Consider the following 9,979-nt stretch of genomic DNA (forward strand, 5'->3'; position numbering starts at 1 on the left):
ACCCCACTCTACCCACCCAGAACGGGGTCTACGGCCCGACGCCCATCCTGCAGCAATTCCGTAGGGTCCCATGAGTCTCCCTCGTCTGCCTGTCCATTCTCCCCGAGCTCGGGCGGGACGTGAATTTCCCCCGTCCCCTTTGTTTCCCCACATCCGGTGCCCAACACAGCCCCTTATCGGCTCTCTTCCAACTTCCCCTCTGTGGTTTCTTCTAATGCTCTGTAGAAAGGTTACTGGGCAGAGTAGTCAGCATATACTGCCTTCTCAGAAGGATGTCAATGACGTAACAGGAGGGCCTCGGAGAATCAGGAAAGAAACTGGGCTGTGGGTGCTGACAGTGCAGAATCCTGCCTCCCACTCATCGTTCTAGGCATGGCATGGCATTCTTCATCAAAAAGCATCAAGAACCTATTTCCTCCCTTTTCTTCCCCCAATGCTAGAAATGTTTCAAATGTACAGTGGAGAAAATATAGCACAGCTCACATACATTATATCTAGAATGTGGTTTTGGGTACAGTGTGAGCTACATTCAATTCTCGCCCCCAATTCCTCCGTTCCTCCAAAGATAGGCAATCAATAGCTCATCCTTCAGCCATTTGTTAGCTCAGAAACCAGATAAAAGGAAGACTGAAGTCCTCTCAAGATCCTTAAACACTGGCAGGCACACAGGAACTCATCCTCCAGAGATCTGCTTGCCTTTGCTTGACTGGTCACTTTCTATTAAGATTATATTCTAGAAAATGTGACATTGGTGCTGGAAGAGATGACTCAGCAGTTAGCCTGTTGCTCTTAGAGAAGATCCAGGTTCGAGCTCACAGCCACCCACAGCTCCAGTTCCCAGAGGACCCAATGCCCTCTTTTGACCCCTGTGAACACCAGGCTCACAAAGGGCACACACACAGTGCCTACATGTACACGCAGGCAAAGCATTCATATGCATAAATAAGTACATCTTTTTAAAACCTTGACACTAGTTTGCAGCTATTTTACTCCAATAGATATACGAATGTCCGAACGTGCTATGGTTTAATCCCTGGGCTGGTGATAAAACAAATAAAACGGTTTGTGTTTAATAAATCTTATCTCGACATTTTGTCTTCAGTTTCCCAAGTGCTTTGGGAGGCCCTTTATCACCTGGATGATCATCCACACATGGATGCTGCAGTTATTTGTGGACAATGCTGCACCATGCTGCAACCCCTAACTGAGAGCAAGTTCCCATGCATTCCACCTGGTCCTGGACACACTTCCGTTGCACACATCCATTCTCTCTGCAGGTTACACACTTGACATCACCTCAGCTTTCTGCTAAGCGGAGACAAGCAGAAGTGAGTCCTCTGCTTCCTCAACTGGCATTTGGGGATCTTTGTATTATACTGTCATTCCCATTTATGTGATTGTAACAGCCATAATTATAAAGTTACACAAAAGGTCTTGCTGGACTTTTTTTATTCAGATTTCATTATATTATTACCGAAATCTGAAAAATGTTCTTTGTACTATTGCATTTTTACATCTATGTTCCCGTCTGCTCTGCCCTCTCCCAAGTCCACTGTGATTAAAAGACCTGCTCCAAGTAGGAGACAGTGGACCCTTGGGAGGTAGATCCTGTGGGAGAATCTGATCAGGTAGCCAGGTAGTCAGGTAGTTCAACTACAACCTTTGAGCTTCCATGAACAATGTTACAAAAGGAACAAGTCTGGTGTGCCCTTCCTCCTAACACGAGCTACCACCACGATACATGTCTGTCTGCTGCCCCGCTTTCTCTATATGAATTGGCTACCTAAGCTCATGACTTATTCAAGGCTTTGCTTATTTCCTTCAATATAGGTTAGCAGTATATAAACACTGTGCTGATATCCATGTATTTAAAAGAACAACACTAAACTTTATGTTGCTCCATAACTTTAAAATTTGTGCCACCACAAGTAGCACAAGTTTTAATATTTACCTGAGTGCTTCTTTTTTTAAATCTGAAACACCACTATACTCAAGTAGTAAAGAATGTTTTCAAATATTGGAGAGAAAAAAAAAACCACTCATTTGATTGACAGTGACAACTACAGGTATTCGTATATAAGGAAAATATGTCTTTATATTGCATTGTTTTGAACACTTTAGTTTTTAAAAAATGCTTTAAATAGATTTTGATATATAATTCCCAAAGGCATCCATCCAACTATCACCCCAATATAACAACATCCCATCACACAAAGGTACCCCCCACTTGCCACCATGCTCCATAACCCTCGTGACCTCTAGTTCTAAGCAAACCAGAGTCTTTTGCATCTGTAGATGTTTTCAATGGTTGGCTTTTTCCACTTCCCATGTTTCCAAGATTCATTCATGCTGTATGGAACAGGGAGCAACACTCTACCATATGTAATACTATGGAATATGCCACTGGAGAGATATGCCCAATTTGGTTATCATTTCATTTGTTCATAACACATGGGACATTTTGCTTTTTGTACATCATGGAGATTGCTGTTATTAATGCTCACATGTAAGTTTTACGTGACTATGATAGACTAGGTCATATGATAATTCCACATTTGACACTGAAGAATTGCCACCAATTTTTTTCCAAAGTGGGTATATAATTTTAAACGCTAACCAATAAAGTGTAGCAGCCCAATAGACGAGTTCTTCCAGGAGCCAAGCTCACGGCCAGTGATCAATGAGAGAGAAAGATTCTCACAAGGAGGATGAGAAAGAAAGAGGCAAGCCAGGTGTGGTGGCACACAGCTGTAACCCTGGTGCTTGGGGGACAGACACAGGGACATCGGGAGTTAGCACAGTCACTGCTACATGGTGAATTAATGGTAGCCTGGGCCTCATGAGACTCTCAAAAAATATCAGAGGACTCAGTAGGTAAAGACACTTGCCACAGGCCTGATAACCAGAATTGGATCCCCAGAATCTACCCAGTGAAAGTAGAAAACTGACTTCCAACAGTTATCCTCAGACCCCGACACATGCTATAGCAAGCGTGATGGACATACGTACAGCACACAACTAAATAAAATGTTTTTTAATCAAAAAGAGGGGCTAGAGAGACAACTCAGCTGTTAAAGGCACTTGCTGCTTTTCCAGGAACTCAAGTTACATTCTCAGAATCCAGAGGCGGTTCACAACTGCCGTAACTCCAGCTCCAGGGAATATGACATCCTCTACTGGTCCTTGCTAGCCCCTGTGCAAGTTGGAATGATGCTTTTGTGTACTGTGTAAAGATTACCCTTGCATTATTCAAATGCTGATTTATATACAGACAGAGAATTGAGTACAGACCAGTCTTTGATAGTTATTTTTGTGAGGCATCACCTGTCTCAGTGTTTTGTAAACATCCTTCTCTATCACCTTCTGACTGGGCAGTCAAGAGTTGATTGGCCAATTAGCTGGGCAGAGGAAATAGGAAAGCTGGACTTCCAATCCCAGCCAGGGGTCCCACGGAGAAAAAAGTAAAAGGACCAGGAGGAGAGGTGAAGAGACCCCGTGGAGAGACCCTGGAGGATTCGCCATGAGATTGCAATGAGAGAGCAGACACGAGGGCACACATGGACCAGAGCGAGGCAGGGCAAAACCAGATTGGCAAGTAACAGGGCATTTGTCTGATATTAACAGCCTTAGAGGATTAGAATAGCTCAGAATCTGCCCAGCCTAGACTTGCAGCTTGTTAATAAATGTAATAGGTCTTTGGGTCAATTCTTTGGGAGATACAATTGCAATAGATCAAGTTTTTATGCATAAAGTACAGTCTACAGCTACGCTTACACCACAGACACAGAGAATATATACAAATAAAAATAAATCTTTTCCTTTAAGTCTGAAACAAAGATGCTCGGTGGAGGAGGGTGGGAGTAAAGGGAAGACAAACAGCCAGAACTCAGAATGTCAATCAACAGCGCTTTCCCTTCAGCACCCACCACCACTCACCTGCCTATCACCACAGCCACCAGGGTCAGAAGAATACCATCCCAACTTCCCCTCCTTCTCACCCCAACTCCTTATAGGAAATAAAACTGACAGAGCCATGGGGTGATAAAAAAAAAAAGATCCTTGTTTTATCCTGAAATAAGGAAATATTAGATATGACAGCAGTAGAGTGGTCCAAGACACCCTTCTCTAGACTTACTACCAAAGTTCACAAACCAAAACCAAACTCATCACTGTCATCTCTAGGATGTGGCAGGCAGGGTTCCTATTCTTTGTTCCTGTCCCCAGTGTTGCAAATTTTCAGACATAGTCATGTATTGTTTTCATAATCAAGTGAAGGAATACTTAGACTCCAAGCACTAGAGAGACATTCAAGTATTAGTTTAAGGAGAGAAACTCTCAACACCCCATGCACACCGCACACAGCTCAAATGGAGCTAAAATCAGGCCAGGCCATCTATGTATGGCCTGTAGCCTTGCCTGTAGCCCTTCCTAGCTAAAATCAGGCCAGGCCATCTATGTATGGCCTGTAGCCTTCCTGTAGCCTTGCCTGTAGCCTTGCCTGTAGCCTTCCTGTAGCCCTTCCTAGGAAGCCAGAGTTTCTCTACCTAATGTTTTTCCCACATCATTTTAGGTCATTCAGAAAAATTTCAATTTTCCACTAATGTGGCAAAGTTCTTAAACCTCTGTGGTCTTTTTCTAATTCGGCCTTTTTTTATCTCCTCCATTATAACATGCTCCATTACTATTTTAAGAATTAAACTAAAATAGTTCATTTTTAAACATCTCAACTGTTTTCAGATTTATAAATGTACCTTCAACCTGGTTTTTTCCTGTTGTCTGCCTTTGCTGAAACCGATCTATGCTCTAACCCTGTTTGCTTGTGCTGGGGACTGGGCTGCGCTGAGCACTCTCCCACTGAGCTATGTTTCCACCTCCTTTTCACTTCTATTCCAAGACAGGTTTCACTAAATTGCCCAGGCAGGCCTTGAGTTCTCCGTCTTCTTCCAGCCTCAGCCTCCCAGGCAGTGGGGATCACAGATCTTCCCAGGGACCCAGCTCAACGGGAGACCTACTCTTTACAGAAGGAACGAGCCCTGGAGGGACAATAAACAGTGGTGTACTAGCCATCTCTGGAGCCTAAATAAAGGTGGAAGGAGAGTGAGTACCCACTCCCAAAAGTTGTTCTCTGCCCATGACCACACACACACACACACACACACACACACACACACACTGTGGCACGTTTGCACCTGCACTCACACACATCTCACACACATGCATGACAGTAATAAACTAAATTTTAGGAGAGATGTGGCTTAGCAACATGGTAGTGAAGTGCTGATGAACGTGGCAGAATGCTAACTGACACCACTTAAGTTGTATTCATCGAGTCGGATGGAGCATCCAGGAGGAACAAAGTGAGCCAACTCCTAAATAACAAGCTCTTCCAGGGACAGCAAACATCTTGAAGAAAGCCAGTGTCTCAGCAGTTATCCCTGGGCTTTGCAAGGGGGAACCTTCATTTAGCATTACGCCGACTGGGTAAAGGAACCAGGGGACAACTGAAGGGTTGCCCACCCTCCCCTCAGCAGACCAGCCACCCTGGTCTACCCCCCAACCTCGACACACTCACTGTTAAAGCCAACTGTGGGAAAGTCAATCGACAGCCATCAGCCAGCCAGGGCAGGCACTCAAGGCTGGTTCTCAAGGACATAAAGTTAACTTCAGAGCGAGATGGAAGCACAGGCAGAAAGCTGAGGACACGGAAGCACAGAAACAGCCTTGTTCACTGGGAAGACTCCCACCGCCCGTCTGCAGCACCCACTCTCGAATGACTCACAAGGAGTATATAACACCACCACCACCACCACCTTTTTTTGAGACAGAGTTTCATATAGCCCAAACCAGCTTTAAGCTTGCAATCCTCCTGCCTCAACCTCCCAAAGGCTGAGATGACGACAGATGTGTGCCACCATACCCAGCTTATAGAGAAAATAAAAAGTACATACTGAAACTAGATTAAGCATATTCATTGGCTCTTCATTTGGCTACTGCACGTTCCCTCTCTGTCTGGAATTACTACAAAAATGAGGCTATTTTCAGGCTAGCTTAGTGACAAAGTGGAAATAGCTTTAGCATCCGGGGTTCTTGTGGGCCAACCAATATCAAGAGAGAACTATAACTCCCCAGGATCAAGGCCGGGTCCACTCACACGCCCCACAGGTACCAACAACTACCCTCCACAATCATCCCCCCCCCCCCCCAGGCAGGCTAGAAGCTGGTGGGAAGGCAGGATGGCAACTCCCAGCCAGGCAGGGCTCCTCCCAATCACTTGCAGCTTCTCCCTGGAAGGAGAGAAGGAGCTAGACACAGCCGCCGCTGCAGAGTTTCAGGTCACTTGCCAATGACTCTCCCTCACCACTCCCAAAGCCAGCACCCTTCCAAAAGAGGGTACTGGCAATAGGAAAGTCAACTTAGCAACGCCAGCTCCACGTCGGTTTGTTCTCTGTTCCTGGTGGGAATGGGGGCTTTACAGCAAAGCCAAACCATTTGGGGAGAATAAGAGTTCATCTTCACCTAGCTTATAAACCAGCTCAGACCTGAAAGGACACTATTCCCCAAGGAGTGCTGTTTTCCTTGCCTGAAGACGCTGCAAGCTCCCAAGAGCAGAAATCTAGACGTTTGCAACTTCTGTCCTTAGGCAGAGCAAATCAAATTTCCTGTGTTATTCCAAATAAACTACAAGAGGGCGGCAGGTCTGCCGGAGATGTGCGCAGCTCCTACTCCGTCTTCCCAGGCCCCACTGCTCATCTCTTAACTGAAAGGCAAACAGGAAGAAAATCCTCCTCCCTCCCAGCAATAAATTTACTTCATCTCTTTCTCACCAGAGTACCCCAGGGACAGAGGAGGTGGCGTAGAGAGAAACAGGGCAAAACTGGATTGCTCCCCTAGGTGTGTCATCAGTTTTGATGGTAGGCCTCAGCAAGAGCAGGAAAGAACAATTCCCAGCTCAGTCTAATGGAGCCGCTCCATTTGTAAAACCACCTTTTAAACTGAGACACCACATAAATAAGCGCAAGGGGCTGTAATCGGTGGTGATGCTACTGGGCCACTTAAGATGAGGAGAACCAAGAGCTTCCCATTACACAGACCAGGGCATTCCTGCTACTCAGCAGTTCTGTCTAATGTTTCCAGTAGTCCTGGGACAGCTAAAAGCAGTGTTTGGCCAATTACAATACGCCTCCCAGCACGGAAGCAAATATTTGCAGGGTGCAGAGCAAATGCAGGTTTTCGGTGTGACGATAACTGGAAAGAAACTGAGCACTTTAGAAAAAAAAAAAGAAAAGAAGCCCCCAACTGAAACGAAGAATAGCTAGATATCTTTAAACAATTGCGAAGACAAGGTTTTCTTTCATCCACCTCCTAGTCCAAGAGAGGGAGCGAAAACAACGGCCACAAAAAAGCCATTTTCTCAGACTGTCTGCGTCTCTGCTCTCTGACTGGTTATTTGAGTTGTGGTGAGCAGTTTATGAAGTGAGCACGGGACTGTATTAGTGCAGGGATGCTGTGGCTGTGTCTGCGTGGAAGGAGGGCTTCATAAATGCTTAAGAAATCAAGCACCAGCATTTATGCTCTCCTAGCTGATGATAGGCTATATTTATTTCAGCTTGTGATACAAAGCCACCAGATGCAATGGCTTCCACAACTGGTGCTACTGCAAAGAAAGAGGGGCAAAAAGAGGGGGGAGGAGGGAGGGATGAAGGAAGGGAAGGGAAGGGAAAGGGAAAGGGAAAGGGAAAGGGAAAGGGAAAGGGAAAGGGAAAGGGAAAGGGAAAGGGAAAGGGAAAGGGAAAGGGAAAGGGAAAGAAAAGAAAAGAAAAGAAAAGAAAAGAAAAGAAAAGAAAAGAAGAGAAAAGAGAAACCCTAAGCTATTTTGGAGGTGAACAGCAGGTAAATGTTTTGTGTTAGGTCCTGGTTTGTGGATAATTGAGAGGCTCAAGTTCTGCCGTACTCTCTGTCTAAAAAGATAATGACCACAGCCCCAACCACAGGTGAAATTCAAGTCTTAGCCCCATGTTCTTCTTCTTCTGAAGTGCGGCCACCTGTATGATTTCAAATAACATTCTATAGTACACTAATCTACATAATCACTAAAGAAACCCATCAGTGCCACTTGAATGGTCTCTAAGGACTGTCCACACCTGTGGACTGATGAAATATCAAAAGAAGAGGAATCCATGTGTGAAATGTGCACAAATCCACATGCTAGGCACGAAGTCTGCCTTAGAGCAGCACTTGCCACCTCTCACAAAGGCCACATGGCAGTTAGGTTGATGTCAGAGTGTTAGCCTAGAGAGGGGTCTCCAACACCCACAGTGGCCTGGCCAACGTGCTCATGCCTTCAGTGCAGAGGCAGCAAACACATGGGTACAGCCAGAGGGTGGGCAATTCCTAGGATGGGCACAGCAATCAAGGCTCAAACAGCTTTAAGAGAGCTAACTCTGCTCGCAAACTGTTAACGCATAAACTAAGAACTGTCCAGCAGCTGGGTGAACAGCCCCAGGTCAGCCAAAGCTGCTGGGTTTAAGGTGACAAAGCTGGAAGCACAAAGGGGACTTACTCAGGGAGTGTGGTGTTAACAGATCCCATGGGTTCCCAGTTCTTTGTCACAGTTCCCACCAAGAAGCAGTGGCGCCATCTAGAAACTGTGGCAGGTCAAGGGAAACCTGCTAGAATGTGTCTACTGAAGTCACTCTGCCTCATTACTGCATGCAGGAGCTGACACACTGCTGTGGGACCCTGGGAGCTCTGCTAAGGTTGACAGCTATCTGGACTTGACAGCAATCTGAACAGGAAGTGCAAGAAATGTTAGCTTCTTCCCAAGGCCGTTTCTTTTCTCGGATGAACCTCTTGCAGGTCTTTCCCTGGCCCACCACTGAAGCTCAGTCTGTCTATACACAGCCTTTGCCTCTCTAAAAGGAGGTGAAGATGGAAGCGAGCAAGAGGAAAGCGAGTGCAAATGATAGAAGATCTGGGCTTGGCGCCAAAGGAAATAATCACTTCTTCCTTTTTATGATTTATGATACCCAGCAGCACACTGAAACTTATACCAGAGGAGGGTTAACTGGGGGAGACTCGCCCCAATCAACCTCCAGCTGGAAGACACAATGCAATCACTCAAGGAGTTTGTGCCATTACAATCAGCACTCTGATGACCCCAGGCAATGGGCATGACTTGGTCATTACAATCAGCAATCTGAAATGGCCCTGTGCTTTAACCTGAGTCAATTTTCTCTTTTGTGACAGGACAGGACAGTAAAGTAAAAAGAGAAGGAAAGAGCCGGGCGTGGTGGCGCATCCCTTTAAACCCAGAGCTTGGGAGGCAGAGGCAGGCAGATTTCTAAGTTTGAGGCCAGCCTGGTCTACAGAGTGAGTTCCAGGACAGCCAGGACTATACAGAGAAACCCTGTCTCAAAAAACAAAAAAATAAAAAGAAGAAGAAGAGAAGGAAAGAGAGTGGTAGAGGAAAAGAGAGGAGAAGTAGTGGCCTGGCCCAGAAGTCTTTTGAAGAAGAGTCTAGTTCTATGACTCCCCTAAGACAGGAAAACGGTGGCACAGAATGTACATGATAACCAGTCTCCCTCCCTTCCCCAGTGGACCAGGCAAAGCAGAAACCAGTTCTTTCTCATCTAAACTCTGCTCTTACCATGCCTAGTGCATGCTCATTGAACTAATGGAAATATTTCTAACATACCTCTCCAGCTAAGAACTCAAAGACTCCATGACAAAAGATCTGAGGCAGCACAAGTTTCAAGCATTTATGTGTTCCATATAAAGCTGCTCATAAAGGTAGCCTGTAGTTTTACATAGCTGAAAAGCTCACCACAGCTCTAATGAAATAACTTGGTAAATAGTTTTTAACCACCTCCTTTATCTACTTAAAACGTCTATTCCAGGAATCCAAATACAATGTTTTCTTCAGCCTCATCTCCCCAGAGCTTGAAAAAAAGCTTTGCAACAAATGTTAACATTTGTGAAT

At 45.4% G+C, this 9,979-nt stretch overlaps 1 protein-coding gene across 5 annotated transcripts in view; it reads right to left on the bottom strand.

Annotated features, from left to right (window-relative positions):
* Ttc39b (tetratricopeptide repeat domain 39B) overlaps window positions 1–9,979 on the bottom strand; it is a 104,010-nt gene that overhangs the window by 53,366 nt on the left and 40,665 nt on the right. Inside the window, exon 1 of one of the 5 annotated variants that reach the window (XM_011250101.3) lies at window positions 17–156. The exons of the other annotated variants lie outside the window; for them this stretch is intronic. Coding sequence (XP_011248403.2) covers window positions 17–153 — 137 coding nt within the window. The 5' untranslated portion in view covers window positions 154–156. Of the gene's footprint in view, window positions 1–16; window positions 157–9,979 lie in introns of those variants that run through there. 5 annotated transcript variants of the gene reach the window in all.

This window comes from Mus musculus, chromosome 4 (genome assembly GCF_000001635.26).
Source record: "Mus musculus strain C57BL/6J chromosome 4, GRCm38.p6 C57BL/6J".
Classification (NCBI taxonomy): Eukaryota; Metazoa; Chordata; class Mammalia; order Rodentia; family Muridae; genus Mus; species Mus musculus.